The sequence below is a fragment of the Oncorhynchus kisutch genome, unplaced genomic scaffold (genome assembly GCF_002021735.2).
Source record: "Oncorhynchus kisutch isolate 150728-3 unplaced genomic scaffold, Okis_V2 scaffold3788, whole genome shotgun sequence".
In the NCBI taxonomy this organism is placed as follows: Eukaryota; Metazoa; Chordata; class Actinopteri; order Salmoniformes; family Salmonidae; genus Oncorhynchus; species Oncorhynchus kisutch.
In genome coordinates, this window is record NW_022265733.1 from 129,540 (window position 1) to 155,617 (window position 26,078).

At 49.5% G+C, this 26,078-nt stretch overlaps 1 protein-coding gene across 1 annotated transcript in view; it reads right to left on the reverse strand.

The window, feature by feature from the left end:
- fhod1 (formin homology 2 domain containing 1) overlaps nt 1–26,078 on the reverse strand; it is a 159,438-nt gene that overhangs the window by 29,698 nt on the left and 103,662 nt on the right. The window contains exons 11-15 of the mRNA XM_031820953.1: nt 19,875–19,997; nt 15,842–15,937; nt 11,987–12,016; nt 9,077–9,127; nt 5,726–5,892 (exon numbers count right to left, since the gene is read on the reverse strand). Coding sequence (XP_031676813.1) covers nt 5,726–5,892; nt 9,077–9,127; nt 11,987–12,016; nt 15,842–15,937; nt 19,875–19,997 — 467 coding nt within the window. The remainder of the gene's footprint in view (nt 1–5,725; nt 5,893–9,076; nt 9,128–11,986; nt 12,017–15,841; nt 15,938–19,874; nt 19,998–26,078) is intronic.

The window sequence follows — 26,078 nt, forward strand, 5'->3', positions numbered from 1 at the left end:
CACAAAACAATAACTAAAAACATTCACAACTGAATCAACTACATTTTAAATAATGTATGAGTGAATTTCCATTTGAAATGTTACTGGCAGAGCATAACGTACTTCAGAGAAATGACCCCCCAGACTCACATTCAACTTCAATGTGAAAGGCCCTCTGCCAAAGTCTTTTCACTTGTCTGAGTGCGTGTGTGTAAAAAGAGAGAGAGAGCGTGGCGAGAGAGAGGCGACAGAGAGGCGAGAGAGAGAGAGAGGCGAGAGAGAGAGAGGCGAGAGAGAGAGGGGCGAGAGAGAGAGAGGCGAGAGAGAGAGAGGCGAGAGAGAGAGAGGCGAGAGAGAGAGAGGCGAGAGAGAGGCGAGAGAGAGAGAGGCACGAGAGAGAGGCGCGAGAGAGAGAGGCGCGAGAGAGAGGCGCGAGAGAGAGAGGCGCGAGAGAGAGAGGCGCGAGAGAGAGAGAGAGGTAATGATAATGATAGTGGTGTCCCCATAATATATCACTGGAGGAAGTGTGATAATGTAGAGGTGTCCCCATAATATATCACTGGAGGAAGTGTGATAATGTAGAGGTGTCCCCATAATATACCACTGGAGGAAGTGTGATAATGTACAGGTGTCCCCATAATATATCACTGGAGGAAGTGTGATAATGTAGAGGTGTCCCCATAATATATCACTGGAGGAAGTGTGATAATGTAGAGGTGTCCCCATAATATATCACTGGAGGAAGTGTGATAATGTAGAGGTGTCCCCATAATATATCACTGGAGGAAGTGTGATAATGTACAGGTGTCCCCATAATATAACACTGGAGGAAGTGTGATAATGTACAGGTGTCCCCATAATATATCGCTGGAGGAAGTGTGATAATGTAGTAGTCCCCATAATATACCACTGGAGGAAGTGTGATAATGTACAGGTGTCCCCATAATATTTCACTGAAGTGTGATAATGTACAGGTGTCCCCATAATATATCACTGGAGGAAGTGTGATAATGTAGAGATGTCCCCATAATATATCACTGGAGGAAGTGTGATAATGTAGAGGTGTCCCCATGATATATCACTGGAGGAAGTATGATAATGTATAGGTGTCCCCAAAATATATCACCGGAGGAATTGTGATAATGTAGAGGTGTCCCCATAATATATCACTGGAGGAAGTGTGATAATGTACAGGTGTCCCCATAATATATCACTGGAGGAAGTGTGATAATGTAGAGGTGTCCCCATAATATACCACTGGAGGAAGTGTGATAATGTACAGGTGTCCCCATAATATATCACTGGAGGAAGTGTGATAATGTACAGGTGTCCCCATAATATATCACTGGAGGAAGTGTGATAATGTAGAGGTGTCCCCATAATATATCACTGGAGGAAGTGTGATAATGTAGAGGTGTCCCCATAATATATCACTGGAGGAAGTGTGATAATGTAGAGGTGTCCCCATAATATATCACTGGAGGAAGTGTGATAATGTACAGGTGTCCCCATAATATAACACTGGAGGAAGTGTGATAATGTACAGGTGTCCCCATAATATATCACTGGAGGAAGTGTGATAATGTAGTAGTCCCCATAATATACCACTGGAGGAAGTGTGATAATGTACAGGTGTCCCCATAATATTTCACTGAAGTGTGATAATGTACAGGTGTCCCCATAATATATCACTGGAGGAAGTGTGATAATGTAGAGATGTCCCCATAATATATCACTGGAGGAAGTGTGATAATGTAGAGGTGTCCCCATGATATATCACTGGAGGAAGTATGATAATGTATAGGTGTCCCCAAAATATATCACCGGAGGAATTGTGATAATGTAGAGGTGTCCCCATAATATATCACTGGAGGAAGTGTGATAATGTACAGGTGTCCCCATAATATATCACTGAAGTATGATAATGTAGAGGTGTCCCCATAATATATCACTGAAGTGTGATAATGTACAGGTGTCCCCATAATATATCACTGAAGTGTGATAATGTACAGGTGTCCCCATAATATATCACTGGAGGAAGTGTGATAATGTACAGGTGTCCCCATAATATATCACTGGAGGAAGTGTGATAATGTACAGGTGTCCCCCATAATATACCACTGAAGTGTGATAATGTACAGGTGTCCCCATAATATACCACTGAAGTGTGATAATGTACAGGTGTCCCCATAATATATCACTGGAGGAAGTGTGATAATGTACAGGTGTCCCCATAATATATCACTGGAGGAAGTGTGATAATGTACAGGTGTCCCCCATAATATACCACTGAAGTGTGATAATGTACAAGTGTCCCCATAATATACCACTGAAGTGTGATAATGTACAGGTGTCCCCATAATATATCACTGGAGGAAGTGTGATAATGTACAGGTGTCCCCCATAATATACCACTGAAGTGTGATAATGTACAAGTGTCCCCATAATATATCACTGGAGGAAGTGTGATAATGTACAGGTGTCCCCCATAATATACCACTGAAGTGTGATAATGTACAGGTGTCCCCCATAATATACCACTGAAGTGTGATAATGTACAGGTGTCCCCCATAATATACCACTGAAGTGTGATAATGTACAGGTGTCCCCCATAATATACCACTGAAGTGTGATAATGTACAGGTGTCCCCCATAATATACCACTGAAGTGTGATAATGTACAGGTGTCCCCCATAATATACCACTGAAGTGTGATAATGTACAGGTGTCCCCCATAATATACCACTGAAGTGTGATAATGTACAGGTGTCCCCATAATATATCACTGGAGGAAGTGTGATAATGTACAGGTGTCCCCCATAATATACCACTGAAGTGTGATAATGTACAGGTGTCCCCCATAATATACCACTGAAGTGTGATAATGTACAGGTGTCCCCATAATATATCACTGGAGGAAGTGTGATAATGTACAGGTGTCCCCCATAATATACCACTGAAGTGTGATAATGTACAGGTGTCCCCCATAATATACCACTGAAGTGTGATAATGTACAGGTGTCCCCCATAATATACCACTGAAGTGTGATAATGTACAGGTGTCCCCCATAATATACCACTGAAGTGTGATAATGTACAGGTGTCCCCCATAATATACCACTGAAGTGTGATAATGTACAGGTGTCCCCCATAATATACCACTGAAGTGTGATAATGTACAGGTGTCCCCCATAATATACCACTGAAGTGTGATAATGTACAGGTGTCCCCCCATAATATACCACTGAAGTGTGATAATGTACAGGTGTCCCCATAATATATCACTGGAGGAAGTGTGATAATGTACAGGTGTCCCCCATAATATACCACTGAAGTGTGATAATGTACAGGTGTCCCCCATAATATACCACTGAAGTGTGATAATGTACAGGTGTCCCCATAATATATCACTGGAGGAAGTGTGATAATGTACAGGTGTCCCCCATAATATACCACTGAAGTGTGATAATGTACAGGTGTCCCCCATAATATACCACTGAAGTGTGATAATGTACAGGTGTCCCCCATAATATACCACTGAAGTGTGATAATGTACAGGTGTCCCCATAATATATCGCTCCTGAACAGCACACTGACACTTGAGATGTGTTTATATGGATGAGAAAACTACGTTTCCAAAAGGTTTAAGCTCAGTAGGGAATCAGTGATGCTTTGAGATCTAGTGCCGACATCAGAGTCTTTCATTAAAGAGACACAATAACTTCATCTCACATCTAATGACATTTAAGTATTTGGTGACGTTCAATTTCAGTTATTTGGCACAAAAACGTTCGCTGTTAAAGTTGATAAATGTAGGCCGTTCATATGAAATATAATGCACTTTGTTTTAAGCAATTCATCAAATGAGTTGTTGGTTTTCTTTCTCAAGCAGCACTTACCAAACCCTGTAAAGTCTCTCAAAAATGTCAATGGCACAGAACTAGTATTATCAGAGGGTCTTGGAGTTGGTCTGGAGAACTAGTATTATCAGAGGGCCTTGGAGTTGGTCTGGAGAACTAGTATTATCAGAGGGCCTTGGAGTTGGTCTGGAGAACTAGTATTATCAGAGGGCCTTGGAGTTGGTCTGGAGAACTAGTATTATCAGAGGGCCTTGGAGTTGGTCTGGAGAACTAGTATTATCAGAGGGCCTTGGAGTTGGTCTGGAGAACTAGTATTATCAGAGGGCCTTGGAGTTGGTCTGGAGAACTAGTATTATCACAGGGCCTTGGAGTTGGTCTGGAGAACTAGTATTATCAGAGGGAGTTGGTCAGGAAAACTAGTATTATCACAGGGCCTTGGAGTTGGTCTGGAGAACTAGTATTATCAGAGGGAGTTGGTCAGGAAAACTAGTATTATCACAGGGCCTTGGAGTTGGTCAGGAAAACTAGTATTATCAGAGGGCCTTGGAGTTGGTCAGGAAAACTAGTATTATCAGAGGTCCTTGGAGTTGGTCAGGAAAACTAGTATTATCACAGGGCCTTGGAGTTGGTCAGGAAAACTAGTATTATCAGAGGGTCTTGGAGTTGGTCAGGAAAACTAGTATTATCACAGGGCCTTGGAGTTGGTCAGGAAAACTAGTATTATCACAGGGCCTTGGAGTTGGTCAGGAAAACTAGTATTATCACAGGGCCTTGGAGTTGGTCAGGAAAACTAGTATTATCACAGGGCCTTGGAGTTGGTCAGGAAAACAGAAGGTTATTCTGGCTGGAATAGTGACTCTCCCGCCATGTAAAAAACCACTGACATGGCAGATTTGCAAAGGACTAAAACGACATATGTGGTGTTTTGTGCTCATGCACATCATTTCATTAGCCGACCTGTCCCAGTAAAACGAACCCCGTCCGGACAGAGCGAAGAGCTTTTCTTCTGGGGGTTCCTGGTCAGGTCAGGTGGAAATACAACAAACTTCTGTCCCTCCTCAGTCACTATTCCAGGTCTATTTTCTCCTCACTAACTATTAACTATTCCAGGTCTATTCCTCCTCAGTAACTGTCACTATTCCAGGTCTATTCCTCCTCAGTAACTATTCCAGGTCTATTCCTCCTCAGTAACTATTCCAGGTCTATTCCTCATCAGTAACTATTAACTATTCCAGGTCTATTGCTCCTCAGTAACTATTCCAGGTCTATTCCTCATCAGTAACTATTAACTATTCCAGGTCTATTGCTCCTCAGTAACTATTCCAGGTCTATTCCTCATCAGTAACTATTAACTATTCCAGGTCTATTGCTCCTCAGTAACTATTCCAGGTCTATTCCTCCTCAGTAACTATTACTATTCCAGGTCTCCTCCTCCTCAGTAACTATTCCAGGTCTCCTCCTCCTCAGTAACTATTCCAGGTCTATTCCTCCTCGGTAACTATTCCTCCTCTATTCCAGGTCTCTAATGAGAAACTCTTGAACCTTCCCAGCATGAGTTGAGGCTATGTTAGGTAACGTCCTGCCACTGCAGGGCCTGGTACTCTCCAATCGGACTGGATAAGGAGCGAGGATCAGCCTCCTCTCGCTCCCGACAACACTTCCTCATTCTGAGGGTGTTGTGATGACGCACAAAGCGCTTGGCGACCACGCCGAGCACCATGTGCATGTCACTAACAATTAGGACGGCTCAACGAGGGCCTGAGAGGAGACATGTTTCCAGAGTCCGGCTGTTAGGGGGTACTGTACCTGGGGCTAGGGTAGGGGCTGGTTTCAGCTGGGGTATTTGGGCTAGAGGACGAGGGTACGGCAGGGTTAGGGTACTGTACCTTCAGTGGGTGTACTGGGGCTGCTGTCTGCAGGTGAGGTCTCCTCCTCTGCCCTGGGGGACGTGACTATGGGGTCATCCTGGGACAGCCTATCCTGGAGCTTCTCGTGTTGGCTCCTGCTCGTCTTCTCCCACTGGGTGGCGACCAGGTTGCGGAGGAAGGTGCCTCTACAGGAACACAGACACGTAGGAAACTGGAGGTGACTGAGCCGCCATGGAGGGGCGTCGACCACACCATTACGGGGCAAGCATGGCAAAAACCAAAATCACCCAGGATCACAGCAACAAAACGATAGATTAGATCAGACAGATTAGGAGAGAGAGAGAGAAAACCCACAGGACCTGAATCAGACAAACTGATTATAGTCTGGAAATACACACATATAATTTATAACCAAAATAATTTCCCCAGAACAGACACCATACCCTGCAGCATGGCTGTGATAGCCATTACATTCCTTGGCCCCTGCCACAGATACGCTGCCCCACGCTCTCAGATGGCAAGGTCCTAGCCAGCGACGGAAGCCAAGCCAACCACCACATCAGGGACTCACTCTCCCTCCCTCCCCAGGCGAGGGCTCAGCAGGGGCGGGCAGCTGCTCCAGATAAAACAGGCCCCCTGGATCACTGCGATACATCACTCAGATGTACTGCTTTAATCTCCTGAGTTAAGTATTGAGTCGTTTCATTGTACCGTCCAAAGGGACTGTAATGCAGTCGGCTATAGCCTCGTATCCCCTGTGGACCGGTTCGTACATAAAACACTAATTTAGGCTGAAAAGGCATAGATTTAATCTGTAACTCCATTTAATGGTGAGAAGGCGAAGAAAGAAAAAGAAAAGAGAAAATGGTGGTGGAAAATGGTGTTCTGGGATTAGCATTAGCTACTCTAGCATGGTGGTGGAAAAGGGTGTTCCGGGATTGGCATTAGCTACTCTAGCATGGTGGTGGAAAATGGTGTTCTGGGATTAGCATTAGCTACTCTAGCATGGTGGTGGAAAATGGTGTTCCGGGATTAGCATTAGCTACTCTAGCATGGTGGTGGAAAATGGTGTTCCGGGATTAGCATTAGCTACTCTAGCATGGTGGTGGAAAATGGTGTTCCGGGATTAGCATTAGCTACTCTAGCATGGTGGTGGAGAATGGTGTTCCGGGATTAGCATTAGCTACTCTAGCATGGTGGTGGAAAATGGTGTTCCGGGATTGGCATTAGCTACTCTAGCATGGTGGTGGAAAATGGTGTTCCGGGATTAGCATTAGCTACTCTAGCATGGTGGTGGAAAATGGTGTTCCGGGATTAGCATTAGCTACTCTAGCATGGTGGTGGAAAATGGTGTTCCGGGATTAGCATTAGCTACTCTAGCATGGTGGTGGAAAATGGTGTTCCGGGATTAGCATTAGCTACTCTAGCATGGTGGTGGAAAAATGGTGTTCCGGGATTAGCATTAGCTACTCTAGCATGGTGGTGGAAAATGGTGTTCCGGGATTAGCATTAGCTACTCTAGCATGGTGGTAGAAAATGGTGTTCCGGGATTAGCATTAGCTACTCTAGCATGGTGGTGGAAAAGGGTGTTCCGGGATTAGCATTAGCTACTCTAGCATGGTGGTGGAAAAGGGTGTTCCGGGATTAGCATTAGCTACTCTAGCATGGTGGTGGGAAATGGTGTTCCGGGATTAGCATTAGCTACTCTAGCATGGTGGTGGGAAATGGTGTTCCGGGATTAGCATTAGCTAATCTAGCATGGTGGTGGGAAATGGTGTTCCGGGATTAGCATTAGCTAATCTAGCATGGTGGTGGGAAATGGTGTTCCGGGATTAGCATTAGCTACTCTAGCATGGTGGTGGAAATGGTGTTCCGGGATTAGCATTAGCTACTCTAGCATGGTGGTGGAAAATGGTGTTCCGGGATTAGCATTAGCTACTCTAGCATGGTGGTGGAAAATGGTGTTCCGGGATTAGCATTAGCTACTCTAGCATGGTGGTGGAAAATGGTGTTCCGGGATTAGCATTAGCTACTCTAGCATGGTGGTGGAAAATGGTGTTCCGGGATTAGCATTAGCTACTCTAGCATGGTGGTGGAAAATGGTGTTCCGGGATTAGCATTAGCTACTCTAGCATGGTGGTGGAAAATGGTGTTCTGGGATTAGCATTAGCTACTCTAGCATGGTGGTGGAAAATGGTGTTCTGGGATTAGCATTAGCTACTCTAGCATGGTGGTGGAAAATGATGTTCTGGGATTAGCATTAGCTACTCTAGCATGGTGGTGGGAATGGTGTTCTGGGATTAGCATTAGCTACTCTAGCATGGTGGTGGGAATGGTGTTCTGGGATTAGCATTAGCTACTCTAGCATGGTGTTCTGGGATTAGCATTAGCTACTCTAGCATGGTGTTCTGGGATTAGCATTAGCTACTCTAGCATGGTGTTCTGGGATTAGCATTAGCTACTCTAGATGTTGAGCATGACGTTTCCCTTTAGCTTCATTCTGCTCCGTCTGTGTCTTGAACCTGTCAATCAATGTTCATGATTAAAACCCTGTTAAATTGATTGGTTGAACCCGACTTTAAATCATAAACCGCAGACCCCACACCACACCGTTAATATCAACACACCATTTCAAAATGGACGCCAACACACTTATTTACACCCAGGCTACCTCCCAATTGGCACCCTATTCAATACATAGTCCTGTTGACCATTAAAACCCTATTGGCTCTGGTCTATAGTAGTACCACTATATAGGGAATAGGGCTCTGGTCTATAGTAGTACCACTATATAGGGAATAGGGCTCTGGTCTATAGTAGTACCACTATATAGGGAATAGGGCTCTGGTCTATAGTAGTACCACTATATAGGGAATAGGGCTCTGGTCTATAGTAGTACCACTATATAGGGAATAGGGCCCTGGTCTATAGTAGTACACTATATAGGGAATAGGGCTCTGGTCTATAGTAGTACCACTATATAGGGAATAGGGCTCTGGTCTATAGTAGTACCACTATATAGGGAATAGGGCTCTGGTCTATAGTAGTACCACTATATAGGGAATAGGGCTCTGGTCTATAGTAGTACCACTATATAGGGAATAGGGCTCTGGTCTATAGTAGTACCACTATATAGGGAATAGGGCTCTGGTCTATAGTAGTACCACTATATAGGGAATAGGGCTCTGGTCTATAGTAGTACCACTATATAGGGAATAGGGCTCTGGTCTATAGTAGTACCACTATATAGGGAATAGGGTGCCATTTGGAACACACGCATGACCCCTAGCTCCCAGAATGCAGCAGCAGGCTCCAAAGCAGGTCGATCACCTCCCATCATGCAACATGACGCTCCATAACCATACTTACTGAAACTTCCTGAGGACGGGCTTGTCCATATCAACATTACAGTCCTCTGGGCTGGGGAGATAACATTAGTTTAAACCTCTACATTACAGTCCTCTGGGCTGGGGAGATAACATTAGTTTAAACCTCTACATTACAGTCCTCTGGGCTGGGGAGATAACATTAGTTTAAACCTCTACATTACAGTCCTCTGGGCTGGGGAGATAACATTAGTTCCTCAACAGTTCCTCATATAGACAGAGACAGAGAGCTGGGATGAGATTATGAGCATGGTAACCTGGTAAGCTCTTCATACAGACAGAGACAGTGAGCATGGTAACCCTGGTCTCCAAGCTCCTCATATAGACAGAGAGCTGGTTGAAGGATCAGATTATGAGCATGGTAACCCTGGTCTCCAAGCTCCTCATATAGACAGAGACCCTGGTCTCCAGAGACCCTGGTAACCCTGGTCTCCAAGCTCCTCATATAGACAGAGACCCTGGTCTCCAAGCTCCTCATACAGACAGAGACAGTGAGCATGGTAACCCTGGTCTCCAAGCTCCTCATATAGACAGAGACAGTGAGCATGGTAACCCTGGTCTCCATGGTAATTAGAACATCTGAACAGAATGTGCTAGTCATACCATTGTGTCATCATTGCATTCCAAACTGCCGCCTCATCAGAACCAATTCCATGCAGCTGTTGAAACCATTCATAAAATATGCAATGTACAGACATCACTCCGCACGAATAGAACAGATCTGACACTTCTTAGACTTTCAATGAGAATGACAGATCTATAACTCATCTTGCTATGTGAATTTGGTCAGGTAAGCCAAAAGGTGACATGGTGCAGCTTTAAAAGAGAAGAGAGGGTTTAAACATCTGAACAGAGGCAGGCCAGGGAAAGAGAAGAGAGGGTTTAAACATCTGAACAGAGGCAGGCCAGGGAAAGAGAAGAGAGGGTTTAAACACCTGAACAGAGGCAGGAAAGAGAAGAGAGGGTTTAAACACCTGAACAGAGGCAGGAAAGAGAAGAGAGGGTTTAAACATCTGAACAGAGGCAGGCCAGGGAAAGAGAAGAGGAGGTTTAAACATCTGAACAGAGGCAGGCCAGGGAAAGAGAAGAGAGGGTTTAAACATCTGAACAGAGGCAGGCCAGGGAAAGAGAAGAGGGTTTAAACACCTGAACAGAGGCAGGAAAGAGAAGAGAGGGTTTAAACATCTGAACAGAGGCAGGCCAGGGAAAGAGAAGAGGAGGTTTAAACATCTGAACAGAGGCAGGCCAGGGAAAGAGAAGAGGGTTTAAACACCTGAACAGAGGCAGGAAAGAGAAGAGAGGGTTTAAACATCTGAACAGAGGCAGGCCAGGGAAAGAGAAGAGAGGGTTTAAACATCTGAACAGAGGCAGGCCAGGGAAAGAGAAGAGAGGGTTTAAACATCTGAACAGAGGCAGGCCAGGGAAAGAGAAGAGAGGGTTTAAACATCTGAACAGAGGCAGGCCAGGGAAAGAGAAGAGAGGGTTTAAACATCTGAACAGAGGCAGGCCAGGGAAAGAGAAGAGGGGGTTTAAACATCTGAACAGAGGCAGGCCAGGGAAAGAGAAGAGAGGGTTTAAACATCTGAACAGAGGCAGGCCAGGGAAAGAGAAGAGGGGGTTTAAAACATCTGAACAGAGGCAGGCCAGGGAAAGAGAAGAGAGGGTTAAAACATCTGAACAGAGGCAGGCCAGGGAAAGAGAAGAGGAGGTTTAAACATCTGAACAGAGGCAGGCCAGGGAAAGAGAAGAGAGGGTTTAAACACCTGAACAGAGGCAGGAAAGAGAAGAGAGGGTTTAAACATCTGAACAGAGGCAGGAAAGAGAAGAGAGGGTTTAAACACCTGAACAGAGGCAGGAAAGAGAAGAGAGGGTTTAAACATCTGAACAGAGGCAGGCCAGGGAAAGAGAAGAGAGGGTTTAAACACCTGAACAGAGGCAGGCCAGGGAAAGAAAATAGCTGAAAATTGGAGCAGCGTAGGAAGCATTTTTCCAATGTTGTTTCACCCGTTGCCAGAATCAGTCTTGCTCCGCGTATTAAACCTTTGGCCCTATATGGTTCTATCAACAGAATGGGGTGTTACAATCATTTATACTGTATGTTACACCATAATCCAGCCTCAATGGGGTGTTACAATCATTTATACTGTATGTTACACCATAATCCAGCCTCAATGTGATGCTAGATACTGTACACAGTGACAGAATATGGTAACCCTCTTTAGCTATAAAGCTAACGTACCAGAATATGGTAAACCTCTTTAGCTATAAAGCTAACGTACCAGAATATGGTAACCCTCTTTAGCTATAAAGCTACCATTTTTATTTATTTTATTTTACCTTTGTTTAACTAGGCAAGTCAGTTAAGAACAATTTCTTATTTTCAATGACGGCCTCGGAACAGTGGGTTAACTACCTGTTCAGGGGCAGAACGACAGATTTGTACCTTGTCAGCTCAGGGATTTGAACTTGCAACCTTTCGGTTACTAGTCCAACGCTCTAACCACCAGGCTACCCTGTCACATACCAGTGACAGAATATGCTAACCCTCTTTAGCTATAAAGCTAACGTACCAGTGACAGCCCTCTTACATAAGGCCTGAATAGAAGTCTCTAAATGGGGATTTGAATTGACGGGTCCATCTGTTGGTTGTTGTCAGGAAGTCTGAACAGCGTGGCACCTCCCTCCCTCCCTCCCTATCCATGCTTCATCCCTCCCCCTCCCTCCATCCTTCCCTCCTCTCTTCCTCCATCTCGCTCTCTCCCGCTCTCTCTCTTCCTCCATCTCGCTCTCCCGCCTCTCTCTCTGTCTCTCATTCCTTTAAATGACTAACTATCATAATGATTTAAAATCACAACAGCACAACAGCCCTCTGGCCGTGCAGAGGGCTACTCACCAAACGGCACTGTGGCTGGCCTGCTCAGAGCTGCACAAGGAGAGGCAGGAGGGAGGGGAGGAGGGGAGGGGAGGGGAGGGGAGGGGAGGGGAGGGGAGGGGAGGGGAGGGGAGGGGAGGGGAGGGGGAGGGGAGGGGAGGGGAGGGGAGGGAGGGAGGGATTTTTGGGCAACCACAACAGCAAGGAAAGAGATCAGGATGGCAGGCAGACATTATGAAGGACGAGGACAGGAGAGAGGGGAAGGAGGAGGACAGGAGAGAGGGGAAGGAGGAGGACAGGAGAGAGGGGAAGGAGGAGGACAGGAGAGAGGGGAAGGAGGAGGACAGGAGAGAGGGGAAGGAGGAGGACAGGAGAGAGGGGAAGGAGGAGGACAGGAGAGAGGGGAAGGAGGAGGACAGGAGAGAGGGGAAGGAGGAGGACAGGAGAGGAGGGGAGGAGGAGGACAGGAGAGAGGGGAAGGAGGACAGGAGAGAGGGGATGGAGGAGGACAGGAGAGAGGGGATGGAGGAGGACAGGAGAGAGGGGAAGGAGGAGGACAGGAGAGAGGGGAAGGAGGAGGACAGGAGAGAGGGGAAGAGGGGAAGGACAGGGAGAGAGGGGAAGGAGGAGGACAGGAGAGAGGGGCAGGAGGAGGACAGGAGAGAGGGGGAAGGAGGAGGACAGGAGAGAGGGGAAGGAGGAGGACGGAAGGAGAGAGGGGAAGGAGGAGGACAGGAGAGAGGGGAAGGAGGAGGACAGGAGAGAGGGGAAGGACGAGGACAGGAGAGAGGGGAAGGACGAGGACAGGAGAGAGGGGAAGGAGGAGGACAGGATGAGAGGGGAAAGGAGGAGGACAGGAGAGAGGGGATGGAGGAGGACAGGAGAGAGGGGATGGAGGAGGACAGGAGAGGAGGGGAAGGAGGAGGACAGGAGAAGAGGGGAAGGAAGAGGACAGGAGAGAGGGGAAGGAGGAGGGACAGGAGAGAGGGGATGGAGGAGGACAGGAGAGAGGGGAAGGACGAGGACAGGAGAGAGGGGAAAGGACGAGGACAGGAGAGAGAGGGAAGGACGAGGACAGGAGAGAGGGGAAGGAGGAGGCAGGGAGAGAGGGGAAGGAGGAGGACAGGAGCAGAGGGGAAGGAGGGAGGACAGGAGAGAGGGGAAGGAGGAGGACAGGAGAGAGGGGAAGGACAGAGGAAGGAAGAGAGGGGAAGGAACGAGGACAGGAGAGAGGGAAGGAGGGAGGACAGGAGAGAGGGGAAGGAGGAGGACAGGAGAGAGGTGGATGGAGGAGGACAGGAGAGAGGGGGATGGAGGGGACAGGAGAGAGGGGAAGGAGGAGGACAGGAGAGAGGGAAGGAAGAGGACAGAGGAGAGGGAAGAGGAGGACAGGAGAGAGGGGATGGAGGAGGACAGGAGAGAGGGGAAGGACGAGGACAGGAGAGAGGGGAAGGATGAGGACAGGAGAGAGGGGAAGGAGGAGGGGAGACAGAGAGAGGAGGAAGGAAGAGGACAGGAGAGATGAGGGGAAGGAGGAGGACAGGAGAGAGGGGAAGGAGGAGGACAGGAGAGAGGGGAAGGAGGAGGACAGGAGAGAGGGGGAAGGACGAGGACAGGAGAAGAGGGGAAGGACGAGGACAGGGAGGGGAGGGAGGGAGGGAGGGAGGGGAGGAGGACAGGAGAGAGGGGAAGGAAGAGGGGGAAGGAGGAAGAGAGAGAGAAGAGGGAAGAGGAAAGAGGGAGAGAAACATACAGAAGGGGAGAGAGAGTCAGAGACAAAGCTGACATGAATAGAGAGGAAAGTTAAGACTGGTAATTCAGTAAAGATGATGTAGAGTCATGTAGTGATACAAGCCATGACCATTAGACACGTACTATTTATAACATCTGGCAGAAACAAAGGGAGGGTGAAGACAAATGACGATGTCTCTTAAAATGGTCACCAACAAATGTGTTCATGTCAGTGAGCTGGTTGTCCATCCAAAACAGCAGTGGATTTAAAGCTCAATGGTGGACATCAGGCATCTCAAATATATACTAGTCACCACACTGCCAAACACTGGTGAAGGTTATCTATAACAATGTGTGATGGCTATTCTTATTAGTGAAACACTGGAAGGTATATACCCCCCCCCCCCCCGCTTTCATCATAATAACAGTGACCCTCAGCAGGTATATAACCCCCCCCCCCTGCTTTCATCATAATAACAGTGACCCTCAGCAGGTATATACCCCCCCCCCTGCTTTCATCATAATAACAGTGACCCTCAGCAGGTATATAACCCCCCCCCCCCCCCTGCTTTCATCATAATAACAGTGACCCTCAGCAGGTATATAACCCCCCCCCCCCTGCTTTCATCCTAATACAGTGACCCTCAGCAGGTATATACCCCCCCCCCCCCGCTTTCATCATAATAACAGTGACCCTCAGCAGGTATATAACCCCCCCCCCCTGCTTTCATCATAATACAGTGACCCTCAGCAGGTATATACCCCCCCCCCGCTTTCATCATAATAACAGTGACCCTCAGCAGGTATATAACCCCCCCCCCCCCCCCTGCTTTCATCATAATAAACAGTGACCCTCAGCAGGTATATAACCCCCCCCCTGCTTTCATCATAATAACAGTGACCTCAGCAGGTATATACCCCCCCCCTGCTTTCATCATAATAACAGTGACCCTCAGCAGGTATATAACCCCCCCCCCCCTGCTTTCATCATAATAACAGTGACCCTCAGCAGGTATATAACCCCCCCCCCCCCTGCTTTCATCATAATAACAGTGACCCTCAGCAGGTATATAACCCCCCCCCCCCCCCCCCCTGCTTTCATCATAATAACAGTGACCCTCAGCAGGTATATAACCCCCCCCCCTGCTTTCATCATAATAACAGTGACCCTCAGCAGGTATATACCCCCCCCTGCTTTCATCATAATAACAGTGACCCTCAGCAGGTATATAACCCCCCCCCCCTGCTTTCATCATAATAACAGTGACCCCTCAGCAGGTATATAACCCCCCCCCCCTGCTTTCATCATAATAACAGTGACCCTCAGCAGGTATATACCCCCTCCCCCTGCATTCATCATAATAACAGTGACCCTCAGCAGGTATATAACCCCCCCCCCCTGCTTTCATCATAATAACAGTGACCCTCAGCAGGTATATACCCCCTCCCCCTGCTTTCATCATAATAACAGTGACCCTCAGCAGGTATATAACCCCCCCCCCTGCTTTCATCATAATAACAGTGACCCTCAGCAGGTATATAACCCCCCCCCCTGCTTTCATCATAATAACAGTGACCCTCAGCAGGTATATAACCCCCCCCCCCTGCTTTCATCATAATAACAGTGACCCTCAGCAGGTATATACCCCCTCCCCCTGCTGTCATCATAATAACAGTGACCCTCAGCAGGTATATACCCCCCCTGCTTTCATCATAATAACAGTGACCCTCATCAGGTATATAACCCCCCCCCCCCCCCGCTTGTCCGGTCTCTGTCCCCCCCCCCCCCCCCCCGATCTCTGTCTCCCCCCCCCCCCCCCCCGGTCTCTTCCCCCCCCTCCCCGGTCTCTGCCCCCCCCCCCCCCCCCCCTTCCCTCCCGGTCTCTGCCCCCCCCCCCCCTCCCGGTCTCTGTCCTCCAGGTCTCTGCCCCCCCCCCCCCCTCCCGGTCTCTGTCCTCCCCCCCCCAGTCTCTTTCCCCACCTCCCCCCCCGGTCTCTGTCCCCCCCCCCCCCCGGTCTTTGTCCCCCCCCCCCCCGGTCTCTGTCCCCCCCCCGGTCTTTGTCCCCCCCCCCGGTCTTTGTCCCCCCCCGGTCTCTGTCCCCCCCCGGTCTCTGTCCCCCGGTCTGTTCAGTATCAGAACTCACCTGAAGGTGTTCCTCTCGGTCTTGTTCCCGTGTTGCTCCGGGACCGTCTGGGGCTGCTGTTGCTTCTCAGGGCCAGCCAAGTCAGTAGGAGACGGGCTGCGGACGGGCCGACGGACGGGAGGGAAAAACACACAGAGGGAGAGAGTGAGGAGCAAGGGTTGCCAAGGCAACAGCAGGACACAACACACACTTCAGCGTCTCTACACAAAAGTGTTTCCTGTTACTCCTCTGAGACAGGGCTCCAAAACAACGGGGGTGCAGAGAGAGAAAAAGTGTGTTTGTGTGAGCGAGAGTGTGTGTGTGTGTGTGTGTGTGTGAGCGTGAGTATGTGTGTGTGTTTGTGTGTGAGTGTGTGTGTGTGTGAGTGAGTGAGTGAGTGAGTGTGTGTGTGAGAGTGAGAGAGTGAGTGAGAGTGTGTGTGTGTGTGAGACAGTGAGTAAGTGAGTGAGTGTGTGTGAGAGTGTGAGAGAGTGAGTGAGTGTGAGAGTGAGTGAGTGAGTGCCTCATCGTTTCTACGAGACAGAATAGTTGTAACTTGTTGTTCCAGCAGGCGTTAGTTTGTCAGTGTGTGGGACTGTAAGCAGTCACACATGATGTCAGTCACAGTGGAGGGTGTCCTTAACTAGTTAGTGACTGAACTAGTATCTAGAGACATTGGTTTAGCTAGCTAGGGACTGAACTAGTATCTGGAGACATTGGTTTAGCTAGCTAGGGACTGAACTAGTATCTAGAGACATTGGTTTAGCTAGCTAGGGACTGAACTAGTATCTAGAGACATTGGTTTAGCTAGCTAGTGACTGAACTAGTATCTAGAGACATTGGTTTAGCTAGCTAGGGACTGAACTAGTATCTAGAGACATTGGTTTAGCTAGCTAGTGACTGAACTAGTATCTAGAGACATTGGTTTAGCTAGCTAGGGACTGAACTAGTATCTAGAGACATTGGTTTAGCTAGCTAGGGACTGAACTAGTATCTAGAGACATTGGTTTAGCTAGCTAGGGACTGAACTAGTATCTAGAGACATTGGTTTAGCTAGCTAGTGACTGAACTAGTATCTAGAGACATTGGTTTAGCTAGCTTGTGACTGAACTAGTATCTAGAGACATTGGATTAGTTAGCAAGGGACTGAACTAGTATCTAGAGACATTGGATTAGTTAGCTAGTGACTGAACCGGTCCTCTCCTGAATACCTGTTGTCCAGGCTGACATCACCAGACAACATTACTGAACCGGTCCTCTACTGAATACTTCCTGTCCAGGGTGACATCACCAGACATTACTGAACCGGTCCTCTCCTGAATACCTGTTGTCCAGGCTGACATTACTGAACCGGTCCTCTACTGAATACCTCCTGTCCAGGCTGACATCACCAGACAACATTACTGAACCGGTCCTCTCCTGAATACCTCCTGTCCAGGCTGACATTACTGAACCGGTCCTCTACTGAATACCTCCTGTCCAGGCTGACATCACCAGACAACATTACTGAACCGGTCCCCTCCTGAATACCTCCTGTCCAGGCTGACATCACCAGACATTACTGAACCGGTCCTCTCCTGAATACCTCCTGTCCAGGCTGACATCACCAGACAACATTACTGAACCGGTCCTCTCCTGAATACCTCCTGTCCAGGCTGACATTACTGAACCGGTCCTCTACTGAATACCTCCTGTCCAGGCTGACATCACCAGACAACATTACTGAACCGGTCCCCTCCTGAATACCTCCTGTCCAGGCTGACATCACCAGACATTACTGAACCGGTCCTCTCCTGAATACCTCCTGTCCAGGCTGACATCACCAGACAACATTACTGAACCGGTCCTCTCCTGAATACCCCCTGTCCAGGGTGACATCACCAGACAACATTACTGAACCGGTCCTCTACTGAATACCTCCTGTCCAGGCTGACATCACCAGACAACATTACTGAACTGGTCCTCTACTGAATACCTCCTGTCCAGGCTGACATCGCCAGACATTACTGAACCGGTCCTCTCCTGAATACCTCCTGTCCAGGCTGACATCATCTAAGAGAAAGGATGAACTAAGTGCTTTTCTCCAGCTGTGTTAAAGCACAGAGCAGGGTTACGTCCCAAATCGCACCCTATTCCCTTATGTAGTGCACTACTTTAGACCAGAGGCAGAGCACTAGTAGTGCACTACTTTAGAACAGAGCCCATGGCTCTCTCCTGGTCTGCATCCCAAATGGAACTCTATTCCCTATAGGGCTCTGGTTAAAAGTAGTGCACTATTTAGAGAATAGGGTGCCATTTGGGACTCAGCAGGGCACAAGCCCTCTTCAGTGGGTTAAGACTGATCCTCTCCTTTCACTACCACTTTAATTAGTCAGACCTCTGTGGTCCAAGGTTCTCAGGAAGCTTTAATGGACTTTACCACAGTGGAAATATGAGTGAGTGAATGAGATGGTGAGTTCGAGAGAGAGAGACCCAGAGAGAGAGACCCAGAGAGAGATCGAGAGAGACCCAGAGAGAGAGACCCAGAGAAATCGAGAGAGGAGAGGAGAGAGAGACCCAGAGAGATCGAGAGAGAGAGAGACCCAGAGAGATCGAGAGAGAGAGAGACCCAGAGAGATCGAGAGAGAGAGAGACCCAGAGAGATCGAGAGAGAGAGAGACCCAGAGAGATCGAGAGAGAGAGAGACCCAGAGAGATCGAGAGAGAGAGAGACCCAGAGAGATCGAGAGAGAGAGAGACCCAGAGAGATCGAGAGAGAGAGAGACCCAGAGAGATCGAGAGAGAGAGAGACCCAGAGAGATCGAGAGAGAGAGAGACCCAGAGAGATCGAGAGAGAGAGAGACCCAGAGAGATCGAGAGAGAGAGAGAGACCCAGAGAGATCGAGAGAGAGAGAGACCCAGAGAGATCGAGAGAGAGAGAGACCCAGAGAGATCGAGAGAGAGAGAGACCCAGAGAGATCGAGAGAGTAGAGAGACCCAGAGAGATCGAGAGAGAGAGACCCAGAGAGATCGAGAGAGAGAGACCCAGAGAGATCGAGAGAGAGAGACCCAGAGAGATCGAGAGAGAGAGACCCAGAGAGATCGAGAGAGAGAGACCCAGAGAGATCGAGAGAGAGAGGCCCAGAGAGATCGAGAGAGAGAGGCCCAGAGAGATCGAGAGAGAGAGACCCAGAGAGATCGAGAGAGAGAGACCCAGAGAGATCGAGAGAGAGAGACCCAGAGAGATCGAGAGAGAGACCCAGAGAGATCGAGAGAGAGACCCAGAGAGATCGAGAGAGAGAGACCCAGAGAGATCGAGAGAGAGAGAGACCCAGAGAGATCGAGAGAGAGAGAGACCCAGAGAGATCGAGAGAGAGAGAGACCCAGAGAGATCGAGAGAGAGAGAGACCCAGAGAGATCGAGAGAGAGAGAGACCCAGAGAGATCGAGAGAGAGAGAGACCCAGAGAGAGAGACCCAGAGAGAGAGACCCAGAGTTCGAGAGACCCAGAGAGTTCGAGAGAGAGAGAGACCCAGAGAGATCGAGAGAGAGAGACCCAGAGAGATCGAGAGAGAGACCCAGAGAGATCGAGAGAGAGAGACCCAGAGAGATCGAGAGAGAGAGACCCAGAGAGATCGAGAGAGAGAGACCCAGAGAGATCGAGAGAGAGAGACCCAGAGAGATCGAGAGAGAGACCCAGAGAGAGAGACCCAGAGAGTTCGAGAGACCAGAGAGTTCGAGAGAGAGAGAGACCCAGAGAGATCGAGAGAGAGACCCAGAGAGTTCGAGAGAGAGAGAGACCCAGAGAGATCGAGAGAGAGAGACCCAGAGAGATCGAGAGAGAGACCCAGAGAGATCGAGAGAGAGAGACCCAGAGAGATCGAGAGAGAGACCCAGAGAGATCGAGAGAGAGACCCAGAGAGATCGAGAGAGAGACCCAGAGAGATCGAGAGAGAGACCAAGAGAGATCGAGAGAGACACAGAGAGAGACAGAGAGACACAGAGAGAGACAGAGAGACACAGAGAGAGACAGAGAGAGACAGAGAGAGACAGAGGGTGATGGAGGTGTAGTCAGACCTGCTTGCGGCTCGAGAGGCAGAAGGAGCAGGTTCCTCAGAGATGGAACCAGCCTTGTTAAAGAGCCGTGACCTCCTACTGATCCCCAAGGCAGACATGTGGTGACTGAGGAATGATCGCCCCCTAGTGGCCAGGACAGGACAGGAGAGAGAGGGGAGAGAGGAGAGGGGGTAACAACCATGGTTTCATGACGGCGACCCAAAATAGTGCACTACTTTAAACCAGAGCACAATATAGGGAACAGGGTGCCATAGGGTTCTGGCCTAAAGTAGTGCACTATATATGGAATAGGGCTCTGGTCTATAGTAGTACCACTATATAGGGAATAGGGCTCTGGTATATAGTAGTACCACTATATAGGGAATAGGGCTCTGGTATATAGTAGTACCACTATATAGGGAATAGGGCTCTGGTCTATAGTAGTACCACTATATAGGGAATAGGGCTCTGGTCTATAGTAGTACCACTATATAGGGAATAGGGCTCTGGTCTATAGTAGTACCACTATATAGGGAATAGGGCTCTGGTCTATAGTAGTACCACTATATAGGGAATAGGGCTCTGGTCTATAGTAGTACCACTATATAGGGAATAGGGCTCTGGTCTATAGTAGTACCACTATATAGGGAATAGGGCTCTGGTCTATAGTAGTACCACTATATAGGGAATACGGTTCTGGTCTAAAGTAGTGCCACTATATAGGGAATAGGGTGCCATATATTTCAGACACACCCGAAAAGAGGGTTAACACCAAATGAGAAACCAAGGAGGCAGACAGACAGGCTAGAGGACAGACAGGGCTAGAGGACAGACAGGGCTAGAGGACAGACAGGGCTAGAGGACAGACAGGCTAGAGGACAGACAGGGCTAGAGGACAGACAGGCTAGAGGACAGACAGGGCTAGAGGACAGACAGGGCTAGAGGACAGACAGGGCTAGAGGACAGACAGGGCTAGAGGACAGACAGGGCTAGAGGACAGACAGGGCTAGAGGACAGACAGGGCTAGAGGACAGACAGGGCTAGAGGACAGACAGGGCTAGAGGACAGACAGGGCTAGAGGACAGACAGGGCTAGAGGACAGACAGGGCTAGAGGACAGACAGGGCTAGAGGACAGACAGGGCTAGAGGACAGAGAATAGCAGCAACCCAGAAACAGAACGTAGATCGACGGAGACGCTAGAAAGAGACTGAAGTATTTAAGGACAAAGGGGCAACATGTTGATTTCCGCTCCTGATTCCAAACAGCTTCAGGACGTTGGACAGCGAAGGTTCTCTACATTCACAGAGCATGAAGCACGTTCAGCACTACAGACAGAGCATGAAGCACGTTCAGCACTACAGACAGAGCATGAAGCACGTTCAGCACTACAGACAGAGCATGAAGCACGTTCAGCACTACAGACAGAGCATGAAGCACGTTCAGCACTACAGACAGAGCATGAAGCACGTTCAGCACTACAGACAGAGCATGAAGCACGTTCAGCACTACAGACAGAGCATGAAGCACGTTCAGCACTACAGACAGAGCATGAAGCACGTTCAGCACTACAGACAGAGCATGAAGCACGTTCAGCACTACAGACAGAGCATGAAGCACGTTCAGCACTACAGACAGAGCATGAAGCACGTTCAGCACTACAGACAGAGCATGAAGCACGTTCAGCACTACAGACAGAGCATGAAGCACGTTCAGCACTACAGACAGAGCATGAAGCACGTTCAGCACTACAGACAGAGCATGAAGCACGTTCAGCACTACAGACAGAGCATGAAGCACGTTCAGCACTACAGACAGAGCATGAAGCACGTTCAGCACCACAGACAGAGCATGAAGCACGTTCAGCACCACAGACAGAGCATGAAGCACGTTCAGCACCACAGACAGAGCATGAAGCACGTTCAGCACTACAGACAGAGCATGAAGCACGTTCAGCACTACAGACAGAGCATGAAGCACGTTCAGCACTACAGACCAGAGCATGAAGCACGTTCAGCACTACAGACAGAGCATGAAGCACGTTCAGCACTACAGACAGAGCATGAAGCACGTTCAGCACTACAGACAGAGCATGAAGCACGTTCAGCACTACAGACAGAGCATGAAGCACGTTCAGCACTACAGACAGAGCATGAAGCACGTTCAGCACTACAGACAGAGCATGAAGCACGTTCAGCACTACAGACAGAGCATGAAGCACGTTCAGCACTACAGACAGAGCATGAAGCACGTTCAGCACTACAGACAGAGCATGAAGCACGTTCAGCACTACAGACAGAGCATGAAGCACGTTCAGCCAATCAGCACTACAGACAGAGCATGAAGCACGTTCAGCCAATCAGCACTACAGACAGAGCATGAAGCACGTTCAGCCAATCAGCACTACAGACAGAGCATGAAGCACGTTCAGCCAATCAGCACTACAGACAGAGCATGAAGCACGTTCAGCCAATCAGCACTACAGACAGAGCATGAAGCACGTTCAGCCAATCAGCACTACAGCAACAACACAAACAAAGACCTAGAGAAACCATGACAACATGCTGGTGTACGGCCTGCGGTCACCATGACAACATGCTGTTGTACGGCCTGCGGGTCACCATGACAACATGCTGGTGTACGGCCTGCGGGTCACCATGACAACATGCTGGTCCACGGCCTGCGGGTCACCATGACAACATGCTGGTCCACGGCCTAAAGGTCACCATGACAACATGCTGGTGTACGGCATGCGGGTCACCATGACAACATGCTGGTGTACGGCCTGCGGGTCACCATGACAACATGCTGGTGTACGGCCTGCGGGTCACCATGACAACATGCTGGTGTACGGCCTGCGGGTCACCATGACAACATGCTGGTCCACGGCCTGCGGGTCACCATGACAACATGCTGGTCCACGGCCTGCGGGTCACCATGACAACATGCTGGTCCACGGCCTAAAGGTCACCATGACAACATGCTGGTGTACGGCCTGCGGGTCACCATGACAACATGCTGGTGTACGGCCTGCGGGTCACCATGACAACATGCTGGTCCACGGCCTGCGGGTCACCATGACAACATGCTGGTGTACGGCCTGCAGGTCACCATGACAACATGCTGGTCCACGGCCTGCAGGTCAACCTACCTACTATGACAACATGCTGGTCCACGGCCTGCAGGTCACCATGACAACATGCTGGTCCACGGCCTGCAGGTCAACCTACCTACTATGACAACATGCTGGTCCACAGCCTGCAGGTCACCATGACAACATGCTGGTCCACGGCCTGCAGGTCACCATGACAACATGCTGGTCCACGGCCTGCAGGTCACCATGACAACATGCTGGTGTACGGCCTGCGGGTCACCATGACAACATGCTGGTCCACGGCCTGCGGGTCACCATGACAACATGCTGGTCCACGGCCTGCGGGTCACCATGACAACATGCTGGTCCACGGCCTAAAGGTCACCATGACAACATGCTGGTGTACGGCCTGCGGGTCACCATGACAACATGCTGGTGTACGGCCTGCGGGTCACCATGACAACATGCTGGTCCACGGCCTGCGGGTCACCATGACAACATGCTGGTGTACGGCCTGCAGGTCACCATGACAACATGCTGGTCCACGGCCTGCAGGTCAACCTACCTACTATGACAACATGCTGGTCCACGGCCTGCAGGTCACCATGACAACATGCTGGTCCACGGCCTGCAGGTCAACCTACCTACTATGACAACATGCTGGTCCACAGCCTGCAGGTCACCATGACAACATGCTGGTCCACGGCCTGCAGGTCACCATGACAACATGCTGGTCCACGGCCTGCAGGTCACCATGACAACATGCTGGTGAGCGGCCTGCAGGTCACCATGACAACATGCTGGTGAGCGGCCTGCAGGTCACCATGACAACATGCTGCAGGTCAGAGAAACACACACACAGAGAGAGACACACAGAGACGCACACACACACACAGAGACACACACACACGGAGACACACACACGGAGACACACACACGGAGACACACACACACACACACACACACACACACACACACGGAGACACACACACACACACACACGGAGACGCACACACACGGAGACGCACACACGGAGACGCACACACGGAGACGCACACACGGAGACACACACACGGAGACGCACACACGGAGACGCACACACACGGAGACGCACACACACGGAGACGCACACACACGGAGACGCACACACACGGAGACGCACACACGGACACACACACACGGAGACACACACACACGGAGACACACACACACGGAGACACACACACACGGAGACACACACACACACACACACACACACACACGCAGACACACAAACACACAGTCACACACACACACACGCAGAGTCACACACACACACGCAGAGTCACACACACACACGCAGAGTCACACACACACACACACACACACACAGAGTCACACACACACACACACACAGAGTCACACACACAGAGTCACACACACACAGAGTCACACACACACAGAGTCACACACACACAGAGTCACACACACACACACACAGAGTCACACACACACACACACAGAGTCTCACACACACACAGAGTCACACAGAGTCACACACACACACACAGAGTCACACAGAGTCACACACACACACACAGAGTCACACACACACAGAGTCACACCACACACACACAGAGTCACACACACACAGAGTCACACACACACAGAGTCACACACACACACAGTCACACACACACACAGTCTCACACACACAGAGTCACACACACAGAGTCACACACACAGAGTCACACACACACACACACACAGAGTCACACAGAGTCACACAGAGTCACACAGAGTCACACAGAGTCACACACACACACACAGAGTCTCACACAGAGTCTCACAGAGTCACACACACACAGAGTCACACACACACAGAGTCACACACACACACACACACACACACACACACACACACACACAGAGTCACACAGAGTCACAGAGTCTCACACAGAGTCACACAGAGTCACACACACACACACACAGAGTCTCACACAGAGTCTCACAGAGTCACACACACAGAGTCACACACACACAGAGTCACACACACACACACACACACAGAGTCACACACACACACACACACAGAGTCACACACACACACAGTCTCACACACACAGAGTCACACACACAGAGTCACACACACAGAGTCACACACACAGAGTCACACACACACACACACACAGAGTCACACAGAGTCACACAGAGTCACACAGAGTCACACACACACACACAGAGTCTCACACAGAGTCTCACAGAGTCACACACACACAGAGTCACACACACACAGAGTCACACACACACACACACACACACACACAGAGTCACACAGAGTCACAGAGTCTCACACAGAGTCACACAGAGTCACACACACACACACACAGAGTCTCACACAGAGTCTCACAGAGTCACACACACAGAGTCACACACACACAGAGTCACACACACACACACACACACACACACACACACACAGAGTCACACACACACACACAGAGTCACACACACACAGAGTCACACACACACAGAGTCACACACACACAGAGTCACAACCACACACAGAGTCACACACACACAGAGTCACACACACACACAGAGTCACACACACACAGAGTCACACACACACACAGAGTCACACACACACACAGAGTCACACACACACACAGAGTCACACACACACACAGAGTCACACACACACACAGAGTCACACACACACACAGAGTCACACACCACACAGAGTCACACACACACAGAGTCACAACACACGCAGAGTCACACACACACACACACGCAGAGTCACACACACACACACACGCAGAGTCCACACACACACACACGCAGAGTCACACACACACACACACACACGCAGAGTCACACACACGCAGAGTCACACACACACACACGCAGAGTCACACACACACACACACGCAGAGTCACACACACACACACACGCAGAGTCACACACACACACACACGCAGAGTCACACACACACACACACGCAGAGTCACACACACACACACACACACACGCAGAGTCACAACACACACACACGCAGAGTCACACACACACACACGGCACAACGCAGAGTCAGAGTCACACACACACAGCAGAGTCACACACACACACGCAGAGTCACACACACACACG